The 22402-nt window shown below is 37.4% G+C and overlaps 1 protein-coding gene across 2 annotated transcripts in view; it reads right to left on the reverse strand.

Annotated features, from left to right (window-relative positions):
- Nucleotides 1-4424: 4424 nt before the first annotated feature.
- LOC108696168 (cartilage acidic protein 1) overlaps nt 4425-22402 on the reverse strand; it is a 363333-nt gene continuing 345355 nt past the window's right edge. The window contains exon 15 of one of the 2 annotated variants that reach the window (XM_041568725.1): nt 4425-4997. In XM_041568725.1, coding sequence (XP_041424659.1) covers nt 4882-4997 — 116 coding nt within the window. In that variant the 3' untranslated portion in view covers nt 4425-4881. The remainder of the gene's footprint in view (nt 4998-22402) is intronic. The other variant, XM_041568726.1, reaches the window with a different exon arrangement.

Genomic DNA, 22402 nt, shown 5'->3' on the forward strand with positions numbered 1-22402 from the left:
CATTACTTAGGGGGTTATTTATTAAAGTCCGAATGCCAAAAACTCGAAAAATTTGAGGTTTTTTTTTCTTCTATAAAACCCCAAAGAAAAAACTTGAATTTTTCAGAATTTATTAAACCCTGAATTTTTTTCTGCACAGGAAATTTTTGGAAAAATGCATTGATAAATAAGGGGAAAAAAATCTGTGCGGATTTGGTCTATTTTACCGAAAATTATAAAACATTTTCGGATTTTGATAAATATTCCCCATAAAGGAGATCCAAACCCTTTTTATTAAAATACCCTACCTCCTACCCTACATAGTCCCCCCTCCCTGCTCCCCCCCAGCCTAGGTGTCACACCTGGTTAAATGCCCCTAACTCGTTACTTACCCCTCATTGCAGATTCAGGGCATCGGGGTTCACGATCACCATCTTCTTCTTTTCGGTAATCTTCCAACACTTCGGCAAGTTCCGCAGCTGTGGGCACATGCGCAGTTGTTTGGGACGGGCAGATTGTGCCAACTGCGCATGTGCCAACCTCTTCCCGAAGAGAAGATGTCGCCCGTGAACTCCGATGCCCTGAATATGCAATGAGGGGTAAGTAAAGAGTTAGGGGCATTTACCCAGGGTAACACCCAGGCTGGGGGGAGCAGGGAGGGGGGTCTATGTAGGGTAGGGGATTTTAAGAAAAAGGGTTTGGTTCTTCTTTAATGTTTTGTTCCTGGCTGTGAAAGCCCTTCCTCTGTGACAACTCCAGCTGTTCAGGTTAAGAGCTGACGGAAAAACATTCATTTTGTTCATTGACCACTTATGCTTTGTGGATGGTCATCGTCATACAAGAAGAATTATGAAGGTGAGGTCTCAGAATGGCTATGCACAAACTGACCCTTGTTTTGCCTTCAAGAGTAAAGTTAAACCAAGGTATGTAATTGCACCGCTATATGTGCCACACAAGTTTGCATCCGACAGGGACAATGATCACATCTGACCATGTCAATGTTATGTTCTATTTCATGTATTGTACTGATGATTTTGTTCATTATGTTTTCAATGCAAAATAGTGTTTATGCACAAAACTCAACCATAACAACCAGTTATGTGAAATGGTTGACCTAGGGTAAAACATAAATGCTGGATGTGTTCCCCTGAAAGCTAATGTCATGTTTGTTTCGAGTAGTTTCACTTTAACTTTCACCATCCATAAATGCAACAACCAACCAGATCTGAGAACTGATGGCTCCTTGTTTGCCCATGGGACCAAAAGAAGACACCATGGCCTCTCTAGCATGCTCACATATAAGTATAATACAATGGTGCCTGCTTAATTAACTCAAGCATGATGCCTCTTGGGTGGCACCAATTAATATAATTTATAATGTGTATTTGAGGTCTTATGGTGTTCCTATGGGAAGTGAATCTTATCCTGCTGCTTTATTAATATACCTGAACAGAAAATACACCTTGATTAACACATTCCCGTTTGTAACAGAAAGAGCACAATGTTAATTACAGAATCTCCAATAAGAACCCTCCCTCCGAGCACTAAGACAGCCAAGACCATAGGGATTTGCTGTGCTATATTTGCTATCTAATTACACTGTATCAAACACCAGGAGGGTGGAATATATGTTTAATGTGTAAACAAGATAAATAAGGCTGAGTGTATAAAGAATAAGCAGGATTCTCATTGGATCTTATTGCATTAATGGGGCTATTGGCTTCATTTATGTTCAGGAACATGGACGGATCCATCCTTTGTTGAAATGCAGCTTCCAACATGTTTTAACCCTTAATTTTATGTTTGAGTATGCTGGGAGTTTTACTCTATCAATAGTTGCATGACATGATACTGCTATGGGTTCTTAATATTCTCTTTTAAGGCCTTTTAGTTAATGTTGTTTGCCTGGAATGTCCTATGTTTAGGACATTTTTAAGGATTCATGTAGCCAGTAGTTTGCTGGTGGTATTATTCATTTAGAATAGTCTTAGGTGACTAATATAAATGGAACCATCACAGTAGAAATTATCTCTTTATTTTATGGAGGCAGCTGGTTTATGTGAGACGAAGTGGATGTTGCAGACCCCATTTTCACGCATCAGAGCTAAACTGTGCCATGACTTGTTACATTTCGATGAATATAGTAAATTCAAAAGAAAAGACCATTTTGGAAATCCTGAAATCTACTGTAAATAAAGTGGACGTATATATTGTGTTGCACTAACTGTACAGATTACCTCACATTTTGCCATCTGTGATAATATTATTGTGCAAAATGTCCTCCAGTTGATAGTTGCCAATTTTCAGATACATCTCAATAGACAGTGAGGTTTCTCAACACTTATTTCTGACCTTCCAACGAGGGGAAGTCCCAGATGGCAATATTTCCCACAACCAAAACACAAAAGATCTCAGTTCTTCCATTATCCAGGGCACAACTATTGAAGAGTTCCAGCCATCTCCTCACGTTCTGTGTGGACTTCACAGAATCACTTGATGCACATGAGCCTTTCGAGATTAAAATGTATTTTCACCATCGGACTTAATGCATGTTTGGGGATATTTCAAAGGCATGTAATTCTATTTCCAGATGCTGGTGCAAATGTTAAAAAGATGTATGATCTCAGTGTAAACAGGATATCTTTTCAATAAAGTTTGTTGTTTTTTTTTTGTGAACATTTTTATTTCTTTTTAGAAGCAAATATTGTTATATTATATATGGCTTTTCTCAAGCCTTGAATGATATTTCATAAAGCTACCAAAAACTTTTATAGAGACTCTGTAAAAACACAAGAGAAAAGATAGCACTGCAATACTTCTTTCGTGATCCCCAACCAGAGGCTCATGAACAACATGTTGCCCACCGACCCCTTGGATGTTTCTCCCAGTGGCCTCAATGCTGCTGCTAGTGATGGGCGGATAAATTTGCACCGAACTTCCGCGTTTCGCCACCGGCGAATACATTTGCAAAACTGTCAAGAAATTTCGCCACGTCAAAAAAATTGCCGCACGTCAAAATTATTCAGACGCCATTAACTTTAATGCATTTGGACTAAATAAGCGCGTATATAAAAATTTTGCGTGCATCGAAATCGACATGCGTCAAAAATAATTTTGACTTCAATGTGTTACACAAGTTTTTCAACTGCGAAATCTAAACGGGACGAATTCGTCCATCACTACTGCTACCAGTCTGCAGCTGATGTCAACAAAGAATCATCCTAGAAATGTTGTTGGAAAGCCGTAGTTGAAATGCCTCCAATCTCAGCCATAAACTGTATTGGGACCTAAATAGATCTTTGGATCTCCTCAAGATAAAACCCATAATCCTAATGCTGTAAGGCCTACTCCCTCACTTGCCAAGAACTTTTGTCCCATTGGTACGATGATAGGAAACAACTCACGTGTAGTGCAGCAACTGAAATGCTTATTCTAATATACTGCTCAGCGCAGGGAAACCCATAGTATTCATCATATTCAGGTTCCCAAATATGCATTTCTATATGTTTCTAAACTGTATGCCTGATGCTCTCCTTTGGGGGTACAATATAGATGATCATTCTCCGTGCCACTACCGGGCCCCACACATTACATTTGCCTTTTTACAGAATGAAATAATTATGCAGAATTATATTTTAATCGTCATTAGGTTTTCACTGAGAAAATACAGCTGGCAGATTTGCCATATAATGAGATGAATACAAAGCTGAAATGACAGTTTGCTTTCAGGAATGCAAAACATCAAATTAGATCAGGATCGGACTGGGCCGCCGTCTCTTGTGGGCCTGCCGGCCCAGATCCGCACCCTGTATCTACATCTGCACTATTTTCTCTTCCTGCTGGTTGCAGCAAAAACACTGTGCACATATGCTCATGCACACATGCAGCAGAAGGGCAGTGGCAAAAAACTCGTACGCATGCACACACTCGCGGCAGGGGTGGAGGGGCCAAGAGAAAGCAGCCCGATGGGCCCCGGCCCCCAAGTCCGACCCTGGATCAGATCACAATAATCTTCTGTGAGCCATTATAGATTTGCTTGGTTGGGTGTAAAACCATGCTGGGGGTTTCCGCATAATGGATCTTTCCATAATTTGGATCTTCATACCTTAAGTCTACTAAAAAATCATGTAAAAAGTAAATAAACCCAATAGGCTGGTTTTACTTTCAATAAAGATGAATTATATCTTAGTTTGGATCAGGGTCGGACAAGGGGGCTCACCTAATGGGGCCTACAAAAATATATATATATATATATATATATATATACAGTACAGGTATGGGACCTGTTATCCAGAAGTCTACTATAAAATCATATAAACAGTAGATAAACCCAATAGGCTGGTTTTGCTTCAATGTGGATTAATTATATCTTAGTTGGGATAAAGTATAAGGCATTGTTTTATTATTACAGAGAAAAAGGAAATAATTTTTAATGTGATTTACTTGATTACGATGGAGTCTATGGGAGACGGCCCTTCAGTAATTCGGAGATTTCTGGTTTCCAGATAACGGATCTCAAACCTATACATCATTAGTGACAGCCAAACTGGTTCATTTTGTAGAAAAAAAACGCAAAACCAAAGAAACATTTGCAGAGGTTAAACATTTGTAACAGTGAGTAACATGTACTGTATATAACACAGCATCTTATTTTTATGTTTGCTAAAATCCCTTAAATTGGTGGGATGACTTTACATATCCTGCAAACCTGAATACTTCACAGTCCAAGGAAAGATAAACTGCAGATGAGGCCTACTCTTAAATTTCCCATCATAATCAATTAAATGGTCTCTGTTAATGTCAACAAGAATTCAGATTATTTAAAAATGTAGTATAAATTCCTATTTTCCTTTTAATCTGTATGCATAATATAAGCCCTATCCTTCATTTTAATGATGGTTGTCAAAGGTGCCTCTTCAGCCTGTAGAATGTCTGATGAACACTGCAGGAGTGAGAAGAACAATCCCTCATTGTGACCATGTACTCAGTAGGATGCCATGTCATGTGCTGCTCCTCACCTACAGAAGAAGGAGATATATATCAAATCCATTAAATGCAGGACATTGATTAAGAGTATGTGTTCTAGAATGCAGAATATAAGTCCTTTTTTGACTTTGCTCATATATCAAGTCATCTTCTCATTGTCTTGTTAATAATATATGTTTCTTGTCATTCAGTTGCCCCTGTTCTTCATTAGCTCTCTTGTAATTTCATCCTTGGCTTTCCATACTTTCCTTTCTTTGGCTTTCCGTGCTCTTTTCCTTGTAAATCTATTTTCCAATTATCTTCTCCATTTCATTGATCTATTTTCCTTGACAATCCATATGTACTTTTCACTTTGTCAGCCCACCCTTTAATTTTCCTTCCCATTGCCCTTTGTCTTGTCATCATTTATTTTCCCTGTTGTTCCAATCCTGGGAAATTCCTTCATTATTTCTACATTCTATAGATTGTCTTCAATATTCTATTGTCCTTATCATTCTATTATGTTTTTCTCCTCTCCTGTGATATTTCATCAGCTCTTTATGCCAACCCCTTTTTTTTAATCTTATTCCATCTATTTTTTCTTTCCATCTACCTTTATGTCTCGTACCCCTTTCTGCTACTATCTCTCCATTTCACTTTTCTTCCACGCCATTGAACTCTATTTTTCTAACCTCTATTTTATCAATAAATAACCATTATGCAAACATAAACATTGACTACTAAATGTATTGATTTAGTTGTCCATCTCAGGTCTGCAGCTAATGAATATGTATAGTCAATCATGTAGTAGCAGGTGCATTGCTTTAATTCATCAATGACCTGGTGCTTCCGTATAAAATCTCCATAGAGAGACTACAGACAGACTCAAAGGTCTGCAGGTCTTTTATGTAATACATAAAAACCTTATTCAAGTCAATGTTATTTTCCTCTCAGGAACCTTTCTCGAGGTCTTTTTGTGTATTAGGTCATTGAGAGAACTGAATTATTGACTTAATAAACTTTATTTTATTACTAAAACCCATGAGTGCACCATTACTCTCTGTGTATAATGAGAGAGAGAGAGAGAGAGAGAGAGAGAGAGAGAGAGAGAGATTTAGCCTATTAAAAGGATTCTATCACACAAAAAGGTGAGGGTCATAGTGTAGTATCAACATGGCAAACTCAAAAAGAACAAAACATCAAAATTGCAATCAAGACCATAAAAAACATGGTGGCTACCCCAACCTGACTTTATTATGATACTTAAATGGGTTTATATATATATATATATATATATATATATATATATATATATATATATATATATATATATATATATATGGATAAATATTAGCAAACACCACCATAAACGAGTGTGTATATAAAGAAAAGTGCAATAATAAATATGAATGGAAAACAACACTAGTGGTCACTGGTCCATCAAGCTTGAGATGGTAGCAACACATTAAACAGCAGTCAAGTATTGTAATAATAAAGCAGCAAAGAATATTGTATGCTATCAGTTTAAATACTCTGTATTTAATCTGTTTTATCCCCCAAACAAGTTTCAGTATGAAATGTGTAGTGATTAATTCACAGGCGTACATCTTCTCGTTTCTCCAGGCAATGTGTGACACAAGAAGACATACTAGTCACAAGGCATTATACATGAGGTGAGACACTTCTGCAGTGTCACTGCCAGTGTTCTTGTGTAGTTTTCTTGTGCCTTGTGTTCTTGACTTTCTAAGGTTCCAGCTCAGAATGTTCTCTTAGTTCAACATTTTTAGAAAGCGCAATATTTCTGGTAGATCTTTAAGAACAGTTGGTGAATATTCACTGAGGGTGCATTGAATATGTAGCCAAGTGGGGCTGGATAAAAGAGCTGAACAAAGCAGAGCTGACCATACTACACTAACACAAAACAGGAGGTGTGTTTCAAAGAAATATTTTCACCCTAATAGGGTAGAAAGATAGTAAATCAGAAGTGATGGATGAATCTTTGCCTTTCACGAAATTCATAAAACATCGGAAAATTCAGGAAACGGCGAAAAATTCGCAAAGCGAATTGAAGTCATTGGGAGTCAAAATAATATGAAGCGAGCGACAATTTAGTCCAAACTTATTAAAGAAAATGGACGCCGAAATAATTTTGATGCGTGATAATTTTTATGTGTGCGACTATTTCTTAATTTTTTTCTTTTGAACTCGACAGATTTTTCACCGGTGAATTGTCACAGCAAATTATTCTGCTTGCGGCAAAATGTGGAAATTCGCCGCAAAATCTCGCAAAATCTAATTTATTCAGCCATCACTATAAATCAGATCACATATCATTTTGATTTTTTAGTGATGTCCTTTTTATAGTAAGCTTTATATGACTTTAATAAGGCTTAACAGCACACTTATCTGCAGTGAATCCACATCCAAGAACCGGTTACAATCAGACTGCTAGATTTTCGAAGCTCATAAATATTACATTAATACTGCTTATTAATTACCAGGAACGATCATCAGGTACACATTGAAGCAGTCTGTATGGGAGTCATAAATACAAATATAGACAGACAGATAGACATTCTGTTTATCCTACCACCGTATAGAGACATTCAAGCCTATACAGGCCATACCTTTAAAGGATCATTAACCTGGAATGTTATTGTGAGATATACTGGGGTTTGTATTGGGTCAATTCATTACAATCTGGATCCTTAATTCCACCTTAATGATAGAGACTAGTAGTATGGAAGCATACTACTACTGCAAGGGATGTTGTTTTCTTCAAAATGCAGTGTATGATATTTATAATAATAATTATATGTTCTCTTTATTTCATATATATATGGTTATAATACCAATATTTATGATTATAATAAGAAGCTCACATTTTCCAGCCATTGTAACATGACATTTTCATCAGCTCAGTACAGCAGCTCAGTACAGTTAAGACTATAAATATGCATGTACTATATTTCTATATTTTATTAGAAAGAATATTAAAATGAGCTTTATTTGCCTGCCAACATAGATGCTCATAGTTGACTGACTGATACAAGTGTCTCTAGACATGATCATTAGATAGAATGATAACGGCAGCTGACTTTTCAAAAACTAACTCCAGATGGGCTGCAGATAGCATTTTACTGACCAATTAAAGAGGTTACACTAAAGCATCCATAACGTTGATGATGGTCCCAAATGCCCTATCGTAGCCAACAATTTTGTAGTACAATAATTGGTCTAAACGTGACTGGCACTTAGCTTTACACTTACTTAATAGCATTAAAGGGAGCAGATCTTGTCTTTAAAACAGGATTGTTATAGAAAATTATAAATCAACAAATATTTTTCATAGTCTTGTGCCCTTTGGAAATAGGAACAAATTGTTATAAAGGAAAGACAGAGCCCTAAGAACTTCCAATGTAGAGTGTATGCTACAAATACTACTGCTGACCTACATATAAGACCCCAGTACAGAGGATAGGTTTGTCCTGAAAGAACACCGGAAAGGGTCATGGGTGATTTCTTTTTTGTGAGAGCAAGTATAATAAGGTGTAAGTAAAGTGAATGTTGAAGTTCTTAGGCTTGGCCAAATTTTGACCTGCAAAATGAAAGAGGTGTAGCCTGAACCCAGAATGGTTGCCATTAACTAATTCTTTTAGGTATATCATACCTGTTGGCATTGCAGCCATGCCTTACCCTATGCACCCTCTCATGAATACAATGCTTCTAAATGCAGGCAGTGCTGTATTCATGGGGCACATACAGCTCAAAATGAATTACAGAGACCTGCTGCAGAAAAGGGCTCCAGAAACATGGCACCCATTTCTTTGCACTTTGAACCCTTCCCTGAACATTAGTATCTTTTAAAACGGTTAATGAATGTGCTGTATATGGGAGCTCGGACTTCACTACAATTATTCAGAGGTTAATTGGCATTTTGGCCGCACTTTAATTATGAAAGGTCCACATCTGAGACCAATTTACAAAGATTCAACTATATATCATAACAATAATATACCAGAACATCATCACTAGCCGACACAAGACACACTAAAACCAACCCTTTGTTTGGCCAAACCAGAAAATTGGAGAATTTGTTGAATGGACTACGGACACTGGGGAAACCTGGAGCTACCGACGGTTTGAACGTGGTGGTTATTCCAGGGTTTCCTCATCATGCTGAATCAGACTTAAATCCAAAGAATCACAAGCTTACTTACATACTAATACTATTTAAATGTCGATTGCTGGAAGGGATGCAGCATTTTAACCACAACTTGCATACAATCTGCTTTAAACATGCTAGTGCAATTGATTTCATTTTGATGCATCAGGCAGAATTGCAATGGATGCAACTCCCCATGCTGCTGAAATTACAATAATTTCTTTAGTTGTTCCCTGGGGGGCAATTCTTACTTACTTATTTAATTCCTCTTTCAAAGTTATAAAATCAACTTGAACAAATCACAGTGAGAAGGCACTGAAATTATTCACAGGTCAGTTGGGCAAGAATGTTCTACTACCAAGTGTGATTTACGAAGTGTAGAGTGAAAGAAGCCTACAAGGAATGCTCCCTGTGCATATCTATGAGCATATCTCTATCGTAGGATTTGCAGCGATGAAAAGATCCTGTACGAGCAATGAGTAAAGTACCGTTATCATCTTAACCATGGCAAGGGGATTCAACTGTTGCAAAATTCTTGTATCGGTGTCACACTTCCAAAAGCAAACAAAGTATCTGCACCCATGAAACCAGTTAAAGATAAAAAGGTTAATGGTTGAAGTGTACTGTGGTGCTAAAATACGGTTTTCCTTCAATTGCTTTCTGCCGAGCAGTCCAAATCTTGCAAACAAATGGCCGGCAATTAGTCTGCATGTTATTAGGGCTGTGCAGCTGCATTAAATATGCATGGACAGTTAATAGGACTCTTAAATTAAACACAGGATGAATACAGTTAAAATGTTGCATGGATTTGATCTACAAGGGCAAGTTAAAAGTCAAAATTAAATGAATAGTCTCGTTTGAGTATTCAGAGCATAACATATCCTAATTCAAAAATATAACAAATGTTTCTGTGTAATTAGCATCTATTTCAAATTTCGGGAGAATATTGCAAGTGAAATTTTTTAATAAATTAGTAAAATGTATAGACAAATTACCCAGCTAAAAGTCAAGGGCATAGTTCTAATAAGGGCTCATAAAAAGAATGCTTAGTTGGATTTATTAGGTTAATGGGAAACAAGCCATCCCAATTCTCTTCTCCGCTAGCATCGCAATGCCACGACATTTTACAGAGCAGTAAACGCAGCAAGATACGTGAAGATGGAGAGAAGCCAATAGAAGATAGTCAAGCAAGGTTAAAGGAAGCTACAAGTCTCTGCCTCTGGGTTGACGATCATTTTGTAACATACAGTACATGAAATATTAGATACCTACATTCATTCATAGATCTATATATATATATAATTCATTATATAATTAGTGTAGTGTGTTCTTTGGCACTGGTTACCTTACAGCAGCCTAAAAAAAGGTTTGAGGGAGAACATTGTTGGCAAAAAGTAAAGAAAGATTCATTAGGAACTTGCATTTCCTCCTAATTTCTCTGACTACTCTTTATTATGAAAGGACTGTGCTCAGGACTTTGGCCTCCAATGAGACATCATCTTGAGAATGCACTCCAATGTTCTGCTACAAATAATATAAAAGATCAATTGTACCAGTGGAGGCAGCCGTACAGGGATGAAAGTTACACTTTGCATAGCAAACAGTGGATTTAGATTTAGCAATTTAGATCACAATCATTTTACAGCATGACGCCTTTAGCTGCCTTCATACTTCTCCCCACACCAGCCATTGCTCTGAGCCCTTCGAAGAGGGCAGCCGTTTATATACAAGATCATTCCAAAAAATTATATACAGTAGAACCCCCATTTTAAATCCCCTGATTTTAAGTTTTCCCTCATTTGACATTGTTGTTTTGTGGTCCCACTTATATATTATGCATTATACATTTCTCTGATTTTAAACCAAAAACATAAAATCTGGTTTCAACTGTATTCTATTAGGCAATTATTAAGGAAACTGAAAATATAAAGAAAAGTTTTGCCTTCCAATATCCAATTCATTAAAATGACATGAAAAGAAAGGTTGGGAATGGGTTAGACCAGGGGTCAGCAACCTTTACTATCAAAAGAGCCATTTTGCCCCCTCTTCCACTAAAAAAAATAGTCTGGAGCCGCAAAACATAACACAGCTTATAAACTTGTAAAAGTTTTTTTTAATTTTAACTGTGACAACACCAGAATACAACAAACAAATATGCAGTGTGCATGTGTAGGCCTACTTTGAAATAAATTAAACACTGAATAGCCCTATTAAATACTAATGTTCTCATCTGTTTAAAGGCGAGGGCTATAGACGTCATTAAAATATGTGTCACATCCACATCTATAGCCTTCGCACCTACTGCACTGTATACTCCAGGTGAGGTCTTACCAGGGACCTATACAGAGGCAAAATTATATTTTCATCCCTTGAGTTAAAGAAGCAGTAACACCAAAAAATAAAGTTTTAAAGGATCAACAATATAATATACTGTTGCGCTGCACTGGTAAAACTTGTTTGTTTGCTTTAGAAACACAACTTTAGTTTATATAAACAAGGTGCTGTGTAGCCATGGGGGCAGCCATTCAAGCACAGTATACACAGTATATAACAGATAATTTAAAAAAAAATCTTTCAAAAAAAAATCCCATTGTATACTACAAAGTTTTTCTGTTTTCTGCTGTGTAACCTGTGCCTTTTCTATTTTTTCAGCTATTAATAGCTGCCTCCATGGCTACACAGAAGCTTATAGTTGTGTTTCTAAAGCAAACACACCAATTATACCAATGCAGAGTAATATTAGATTATATACTGTATTCATTACTTTAAAACGCATTCGTTATTACAGCCAGTTCTCTATCCAAGTACAAATACTACGTTCCAGTCCAACATTCCTTAATTTAACCAGTAACCTTCTATGTGGTACTGCATCAGATGCTTTAGCAAAGTAGATCACATCCACTGCAATGCCAAGGACGAGGTTCCTGCTCACCTCCTCACAAAATTAAGACAATTAAATTAGCCTGGCAAGATCTGTTAGGCATAGAACCATGCTGGCATAAACTGATAGTATTGTGATTTGCACTGTAGTGAAGTATCTTATTACACCTTCTAAAAGATATCCTACCACTGATAGGGTAAGACATTAGAGGTGGGAACATGGTGATGATTCTGATGGGAGCACCAACACTCCCTTGACAATGAATGTTAAGACTGACACAGTAATCAGCTTTCATAAATGTGTCAGTTTCAAAAAAATTACCAATCCAATTAATTCAAACAGTTCACTAAAATAGATTATACATACACCTTTATCACCAGGTTTGCGATAATTCATTATGTTTATATATAATTCCTTAACGCCAACAATAATTATAAATCTAATTAGACCAATCACATAACAAATTAAGTATTCAAGAAAGTGCAGTGCAGTAGGTTAAGAATCAATTGGTATTAATTTATAGTTACCAAAATTAGATAAAAATAGAATAAACTGCTTGAATACATACAATAGGAAGAAAATTAAATAATAGTAGGTGTAGTTGTCCCAATTTCTACTACCTATCCCTGGGAAACCACAAAGAGGGAGTAGGCAGAGTAACCGGGACTGTGGTCTCAAATTTTATACTAAGCCTTAAAGGGGAAGGAAACCTAGTCGGCGCAAACCCCCACCCCCCTCCCGTTTGTTGCCCACCCTCCCTCCTCCCCCCCTGGCCTACCCGTCCCTCTGGGCAAATGCCCCTAACTTGTTACTTACCCTTCTGCGCAGGTCCAGTCCAGGGAGTTCACCGACGACATCTTCTTCCACGCGATCTTCTTCCTGCTGTGAACGGCGTTTTGGCGCATGCGCAGTAGGATCATTTCGCCGGTACGGATCTACTGCGCATGCACCAAAAGTCACGCGCATGCACAGTAGATCGTACCGGCGAAATGATCCTACTGCGCATGCGCAGGAAGAAGCAGGAAGAAGATCGCGTGGAAGAAGATGTCGTCGGTGAACTCCCTGGGCTGGACCTGCGCAGAAGGGTAAGTAACAAGTTAGGGGCATTTGCCCAGCGGGACGGGTAGGCCAGGGGGGTGAGGGAGGGTGGGCAACAAACGAGAGGGGGGGTCTGGGGTTTGCGCTGACTAGGTTTCCTTCCCTTTAAGCTTGTTGAAGGCTATAATAATCTAAAAAACCACAAATCCACAGCCTCTTGGGTTATAGCAGAAAAGAGAACAAAACCAGGTACGAAACATTTGAGGATGTTAATAGCCTGCATGGTGTTCGAGTTTTTTTCGGAGGGTTTTGACCACCGAAAATTCGATCAATTCAAGTTTTCGGGTTTCGCAATTCAAACTCGCAGAATCAAGTTTTTCATTTATTTTTTCTCAAGATACCATTCGGGTTGTGAGTTCATTTGAGGTATAAAAAACATTCAACCTTTGATAAATAACCCTGTATTGTCGATTGAGGACACCATCAGATTCGCAAGTCAGATTAATTTACAGTAATGTCTATTGAAAACATTCACCAGAAAAAAATGGTTTGGTCCATAAACTTCATCAGGATTTTTGCAAACATGAAGGCAGACTGGTATATCAGCCACTAAATGCCATGTCTTTTTTTTTTAAAACCTGGGTTTTTGAAGCCTGTGAATCATATAGTGAACATGGAGCCAACAGTCTGCAAGCTCCAGACTTCATTTGAATTGAGCTCCAGACTTGGAACAGTAGGCATGAGGGGGCAAGAGCTGGAAGGATTGAAATCATCCAGATTTGCTGTAGACCTTCCAGCAATAAAAAAAAAAAAAAAAAAAAAAACCTTTTAGTGATATAACTGTTTTGTAGATTAGTTGAGATCACAGACTTGGCACAGAATTGCCCAAGAAGTATGTCCTTTGTTATCTAGCTTTCCTTGCAAACTTATCACGAGCTTGCACATTTCATTTTCATTTGTTTTTCTAATGTTTGCTAGAATGTAATTGCATATTTATCCTAAAATGTATCAAATAAAATATATATAAATATATAAAACATCTATCTAGCTATCATCTATCTATCTATCTAATCATCTATCAATCTATTATCTATCTATCATCTATTTATCTATCAGTCTAATATCTATCTATCTATCATCTATCTATCTATCTATCTGTCTATTATATATCTATCAATCTATCTGTCTATTGTTAATTAATCTTTGCTAGAGTGTAATTGCATATTTATCTTAAAATATATAAAATAAATATATAAAATATCTAGCTACCATTTATCTATCATCTATATATCTTCTATCTATCGATCTGACTATTATCTTTCTATCATCTATCTATCATCTATGTATCTATCAGTCTATTATCTATCTATCTATCTATCTTCTATTTATCTATCATCTATTTATCTATCATCTATCTATCATCTATTTATCTATCAGTCTATTATTAATTAATGTTTGCTAGAGTGTAATTGCATATTTATTCTAAAATGTATAAAATAAAATATATATAAATATATAAAATATATATCTAGCTATAATCTATCTATCTTCTATTTATCTATCTATCTATCTATCATCTATATCTATTATATCATCTACAGTACCCATCCATCCAATGACACACCCATCTACCCATCTATCAACCTACCTACTTACCCATCCATCCATCCATCATCTATTACTTACCCATCCATCATCCATCTGTCTATCTATCTATCAGTCTATTATCTATCTATCAGTCTATCTATCTATCTATCTATCTATCTATCTATCTATCTATCAGTCCATCTATCTATCGGTCTATTATTATCAGTGTATCTATCAGTCTATCTATCTATCTATCTATCTATCTATCTATCTATCTATCTATCTATCTATCTATCTATCTATCGGTCTATTATCTATCTATCTATCTATCTATCAGTCTATCTATCTATCTATCTATCTATCTATCTATCTATCTATCTATCTATCTATCTATCAATCTAGCTATCAGTCCTTCTATGTATCGGTCTATTATCTATCGGTCTATTGACTATCTATCTATCTATCTATCTATCTATATCTGTCTACCTACCATCTATCGAGCTATCAGTCTATCTATCTATAGGTCTGTCATCTATCTTTCATTAGTGATGGGCGAATCTGTGTCATTTTGCTTTGCTGATTAATTAGCGAATTTACTGCAAAATTCAATGGGTGTCCGAATAATTTTTTTTTGGCGTTTTTTTCGGCGGCAAATTGTTGCCACAGTTTTGTGTCTGTCAAATTTATTGCAGCAAAGCCTTCCCTTAGATAGGGTAATAGATGGGTTATATTTTCCCTTGTACAGCTTTGTGATAATGCACAACCCTTTGATAGACATTTGTACATATTCTGACACAACTTTATTGTACTGTACTTTTCCGTGGGATATGCTGGTGTATCTTGTATATGGAAGTATATCTTGACAATGTAAGCTTAATTAGTGATACAAAAATACATTTAATTATGTATATAGCAAAAAAAGCACTGAAACGGGAAAAAGAATCCATAAAGACTTGCTTGAACAGGTGCCCATGACCTTTACAAGATTATTATTTCATCTTGATAGGGTTCTGGGCTTTATTCCATTCCCGGCAGAAGGTGAGTCACAAGTAACCTCATAATCTGGGTCACTGACATGCTTTACACAGTACAATACCCTTTCCTTTATGTTCAATCTGATAAATCTCAAAGAGCACTGCAGATTTATTAAATGTTAAAAAGTATCATAGTTAAAGGTTACTGTTCTGAAAGGTAACATCTCCTGACGGAGCATTCTAGGACACCTGAAGTAACAGCCGCCGCATAATATAATTGCCTGTATTTTGCAAAGCCAGGGCAAGGAGAATATCAGCCTTATCTTAGCACTGAAGTTATGAATACAAAAAACACATTCTATTCCAGCTCTCCCCGATTTTATCGACAGGGTATAATGAAGCCGCATAAAATCCATCTTGCCAGACCTATTTAATAAGTGAAAAGGAAAAAATGCTAAAGAATCCAATAGTACACAATCTCACATATAAAAAGATTTTTTTTAACTTAGCCTGAAGCACTTGAACCAATAGAAGGAAATATAAAACAGAATAATCATAAGAGAGAGGAAATACTGTTTAATGACTTGATATTTACAGTAACTAGCTGTGTACTGACACAACAGTGACTAATTGCTTTCCTGGAGTACATGTGGACAGCCCAAAACTCAATGACATTATTGATTTGATGTTGTTTAGATGGGGTCAGTGACCCCCATTTGAAAGCGGGAATTGGTAATTTTATAACATACTAAAAGCTTAAAGGTGAACTAACCATTTTAATTTTATTCCATGTGTTCCTATTAAAGGAGAACCGAAGTCTAAAAATGAATCTAGCTAGTTGTGTACCATCATGGGTGCCGAGGGTGCATTCATGTAAATCTGAGTGTCACAAAATTACATTTTTAAATAATTCCACCTATCACTTCCTTGACCTTTAATAGAATTATATTTATCATATATGTGTATTTATATAGGCTAAATAGACTGTTTCTATACTGCTAAAGACAATTCGCTGTTCCTATTTCCTCATATCAGCTGACTGGCTGGCTCTTTAAGTAGGCAATAAAAAATAAAAATACAGATACAGGATCTATTATCTTGAACGCTGTTACCATGAAAAATGTAACATATGGAAGTATTATGGAAAAAAAATTCTTATATTGTCCAATTAAAACAGAAAAATGTTGAATTTTTCAATGATGTCAAATTCTCTATAGCAACAAGACAATCAGGCTCATTTATCACTGATACAAGCACAAGCAGGGCTGTATTGACATATATGCCCCCATGCCTAGGGCAGCAGCTTTAGAGAGATGTGCCTATTAGTGATGGGTGAATTAATTCAGCACATGCAAACGCATGGCAAATTTTCGCGTTTCGGCGCCGGTGAAACTGTGGCAAAAATTCACTGGCAAGAAATCCGCTGCGTCAAAAGAGCGTCAGAACAGTCGCGCTCATAAAAATTGTCAAGAGCTACAAGCAAACACGTTATAAATGAAACACATACATGCAACAGCCCCAAACAAGTTTATGCATGAAGTGGTTAGGAGGCTTTTGAAGTCAATAGTCGTGATTTAAATTTGAAAATTTTTTAGCTTGCCATTCAGCATGCAGCTCACCTCTTGCTTGCTTCAACTGATGGGACTTCCGCAATCTGTATCAGTTGTAAGTCACCCCAGTTATTCAAACAATCGCAGAGAGATTATAGATGGAACGAGTAGTCCTGAAAGTCTCATCCCATCTCACGGGAGTGTATTTGAAAATATTTGCAGAAAAGCAAAATATATGGACGAAGCAGCTAGACATACATTAGTGAAGACCAGTCCAAGAAACCATTCACCTTCAGGCCTGTGCATCTAACATAGTAACATAGTAAGTAAGGTTGAAAAAAGACACATGTCCATCGAGTTCAACCTTTTTTTTTTTTTTATTAACTACCTATCTGCCAGTTGATCCAGAGGAAGGCAAAAAAACCCATCTGAAGCCTCTCCAATTTGCCTTAGAGGGGGAAAAATTCCTTCCTGACTCCAAAATGGCAATTGGACTAGTCCCTGGATCAACTTGGACTATGTGCTATTTCCCATAACCCTGTATTCCCTCACTTGCTAAAAAGCCATCCAACCCCTTCTTAAAGCTATCTAATGTATCAGCCTGTACCACTGATTCAGGGAGAGAATTCCACATCTTCACAGCTCTCACTGTAAAAAACCCCTTCCGAATATTTAGGCGGAACCTCTTTTCTTCTAATCGGAATGGGTGACCTCGTGTCAGCTGGAAAGACCTACTGGTAAATAAAGCATTAGAGAGATTGTTATATGATCCCCTTATATATTTATACATAGTCATCATATCACCCCTTAAGCGCCTCTTCTCCAGCGTGAACATCCCCAATTTGGCCAGTCTTTCCTCATAGCTAAGATTTTCAATACCTTTTACCAGCTTAGTTGCCCTTCTCTGTACCCTCTCTAATACAATAATGTCTTGTTTGAGTGATGGAGACCAAAACTGTACGGCATATTCTAGATGGGGCCTTACAAGTGCTCTATACAGTGGAAGAATGACCCCCTCCTCCCGTGACTCTATGCCCCTTTTGATACAGCTCAAGACCTTATTTGCCCTTGATGCTGCTGACTGGCATTGCTTGCTACAGCCAAGTTTATCATCTACAAGGACTCCAAGGTCCTTTTCCATAATGGATTTGCCTAGTGCAGTCCCATTAAGGGTATAAGTGGCTTGGATATTTTTACATCCCAGGTGCATGACTTTACATTTATCAACATTGAATCTCATTTGCCACCTCTATATATTTATATGACTTCTCAGATTCTTTCTCCATCCTCTCCACATATTCTGAAGCCTGGGTGGAGCACATGAACGCTTAAATAAGAGGAGAGTATGGAGCAACTAGAAGAGGGATCCCCAGAAAAAATGCCCACATACTTGGATATGCACTAATAAGCTCACCAGCTGTGGACCTACATAATGGCAGACGGAAGTGGAAACAAATGAAACAATGGCAGAGTCAACTGTGAGTCCAAAGGAGTACCAAAGTAGACAAACTATATCATGGAATTCATATTCATGCAGGTGGGTAGATGGGGAAGATAATGAATTCGGTATGCCATGCAGGTTACATTTGCCACCTAGAACCATATATAATTAAGAAACCCAGAGACCTCAGAAACAAGAAAAAAATATCAACACAAGAATTGACTGTTTTTAACTTTTGTCAAACATAATTAAATGGCACTGTATTGATTTATTTTACTTAAAACATCCACAGAAACTCATACCCCCCCCCCCCAAGTTATTATAAAAATCACTTACCGGATACCCGAGGATGGTGCTCCTTTAAGCACAAAACTGCACTGACCCAGGGCAAATCTGTAGAAGCTCTTGGGGGCGTCGACATATGAATGCAAATGTGTACTAGAACAGATTTTTTTGGGGTGTAAGTTTAGTTTTCACTCTCCATATACCTCTGGACCAGAGCGAAGAGAAGACAGAAGAAGATGGTGGCAATGAGCTTCTAGAAGAACCCTGGGCTGGTGCAGATTTTAACAGACAGGAGCACTGGTCCATGTTAGCAGGTAAGTGATTATAATCAATGGGGGGGCGCCTAACAGGGGTTGTTCACCTTCCAGTATAGTTGGTTTCAGATAGTTCACCAATTAATCATTTTTTCAATTACTTTCTATTTTCTGTTTGTGACCGTGTTTCTAATATTGAGGTTTAAAGTTAAATTTTATGTCTTTCTGAAGCAGCTCGGAAGGAGGCAACATCTCTGATCTAAATTGATACATTCGTTGAAACATTTCTTATATTTGTCCCTACTGAGCAGACCCCCTGAGTTTCGTTAAAGGCAGCTGTTAGAATTGATACAATAGTTGCTAATATTCCACAGATGCTGCTGAGAAATGTATCAACTGATGTAGCAAACTGTAACAGTTTAGAATCCGCAACTGGATAATTGAGCTGCCAGACTGAAACACCAGGCACAGCAACATTAAAATTGAAGCATTTAGGAAAAACGGTGCAAAAAAAAAAAAAAAATGCAAAGCACTTTATTTCTGGTGAAAACGCCTTTGACCTTTTGTTTGCTTTTTATAGTTTGACTGATTCCAAGAATATTTTGCAAAACTGATATGTGGGGATTTTAGTGGTCTGATATGCTGCAAATAAAAAAAAACTGGACCAAATTCAATCTAATGAGAAAATATCTTTAATCTGGTTTTTACCTTAAGGATTTTCATGAGAACTTAATGTGGCCTCTTTTACTTTCTGGACAAAATTAAAGGGCATGTTAAGTCTAAAATAGAATAAGGCTAGAAATGCTGTATTTCGTATACTAAATATAAACATGAATTTACTGCACCACAAGCCTAATCAAATAAATAATTTATGCTTTTAAAGTTGGCCGCAGGGGGTCACCATCTTGTAACTTTGTTAAACATCTTTGCAAGACTAAGACTGTGCACATGCTCAGTGTGGTCTGGGCTGCTTAGGGATCGTCATAAACAAAGTTGCTTGAGTTCTGCATGGCTGGGAAGCAAGGCGGGGGCTCCTCCTGCTGTTTATAAGTATGATTGTTTTCCTGCTCAGCAGTTAGGGACCATCTGACAATTCATATCCACAGCAGTAAATGAAGGGAGAATTTCACTACATACAGTCAGGTTTCTTGTAAAAACGGTACACATTTTTTAATTAAAGTATATTGGAGATAGGTTTCTTTTTTATTAAAGAAAGTAAAAATGGGATTTTATTTTTTTGCCTTTTCATGCCCTTTAAAAGATCTAATAAGAGACTCTAGTCAAAGCTATAGAGAAAGTTCCATGCGTCTTCACTTAGAAGCTGATATTTTTATATGCAAATAGTTTATTGTACTTCTTAAAACATACAGTATGAGGGCTCATGTACATCTGCAAGTGCAGTTGCTGCACCCCTGAGCTTTCCCTGCAGTCAGTTGCATTTAACAATGCTTTTATTAAAAGTAACAGTGCACTCCTCATATTTCTGTACAGTTGCCCTTATTGTAGCTCAGTTCTTCCTGCCTTACATTCGGAATTAAGCTCTGCTGTGCCTACTAATGCAGGGAACCCTGTATCTACCTCCCCTCCCGGAACAGATAGGGTTTCCTTCAGTGCCCTCTTTCAACAGCCGCATAGAATAGAGCAAACACTTTACTTGCACGGCAAAACCAGAAATTACGCCAGGCAGACTTCGAAAATATTTGGAGCGACTATACCTGGATTTGTGATAAAACACAATCCCAATTGTGTTAATTTTGCCAAATCTGACAGAGTTGCATTGACCCGTTGCAACTTTAATGACATCAGAATTATGGGATAAAGCACACCACTGCATTGTGGGAAATTACACTTTTTGCATTGTACTTGCTAAAGTAAATATGCCCTTTTGCAGAAATAATTTGTCTGAATGTCAACGGTTGGTCAATACCCTTGGGTACAGTGCTGTGGCATTGCTGCTGTTCTATAAATTAATGTCATAATAAAAGCAATTAATTATTGTAAATATTCTACTGAGAATTTTGAGACCTTGACTTGCCGAGCTTACATGGCACGAGAACCTCATGGGGAAACTGTAGGTTTCTGAGATCACTAAGTGACTTTCAGTCTCACTTTTCATCATTTCCTTCAAAGCTCTATAAATGATTTATTTTAGTTAAAACCCTAACCCTTGGGAAGCAGGCAGGTTGTGAGAATGCATATCTGATAATGAATGATTTTAAGTAGACTAATAATACAATTTGATTAGAGAGTGGTGATATGAAAATATGTTGCTGGTAATTTCATCTGAATGTCCTACGCACTCTTACTGGCTTGGAATGCTGAAGTGTAACCAAAGAAATACATGGACTTTATCTGCCCTTGCACAGTTTTGTTGGCTGGCCAAAAACAATAATAACATAGAAAAATAAGTATAATAATAGAATAAGCCTTATTTGAAATTATATTTCCCCTTAAAGGAGCAGTAAAAGTTAAAACAGCGGAAGGGAGGGGGTGCCAATATTCCAGGCACTCCCCAGTGATTCACATCACTAACGGCAACTACGCTGGAATTAAGGGTAAAAACACAGTGCCAGAAACTGCACTTTGCACATTAAATGGCCCTTATTGACTCACCTTTTTTTCATTTTTTTCTGTTTCAAACATGTATTTGTAGTTGCTGTTGCTCATAGGGTTATTTACAGGAGCTTCAGCACCTTTGTGTTCTAACTGAGCAACAGCAATAAGATCAAATCATTCACTCCAATGTGTCACGATCGGCATTCAAAATCCAGAACCAATGCTAGGCTCCCTGGTCTCGGTTCTTGCTTCCGCCTTTAACAGACGCCTTTCACCTCAGGAGGAGCCCTCGGCTAATTTGATGTCGCCAGGTCTTATAAAGAGAGGAGCCAAACTAAGGGTTCTGGGCGAGCAGAGGGGCACGATCGTTAAACAAAGTGTTTTTGGGTAGAAGGTCACAGTACAAGGAACAGACGAAAAGCGTAGTCAAATCAGGCCGGGTCGGTACAGGCAGAATACAAGCGAAGTTGGACAGGCAAGGGTCAAAACCAGAAGATCAATCAGAAGAGTCATACAGGCACGGGTCGGATTACGGATTTCAGAGTCGTCGGATAGCAGGCAAGGGTCAGGTTCACAGAATGCAGAATAGTCAGGCAGGCAGGAGTCAAACACAGAAATCAGATACAGAATAACACACCCAGGAACTCACGGAGACTAACCAAACAATGAACTCAGTGCCGCAGTCCCTTTAAATACATTTGAATCTGGCGCCATTGCCTGCTGGCTT

Source organism: Xenopus laevis, chromosome 7L, assembly GCF_017654675.1.
Source record: "Xenopus laevis strain J_2021 chromosome 7L, Xenopus_laevis_v10.1, whole genome shotgun sequence".
NCBI lineage: Eukaryota > Metazoa > Chordata > Amphibia > Anura > Pipidae > Xenopus > Xenopus laevis.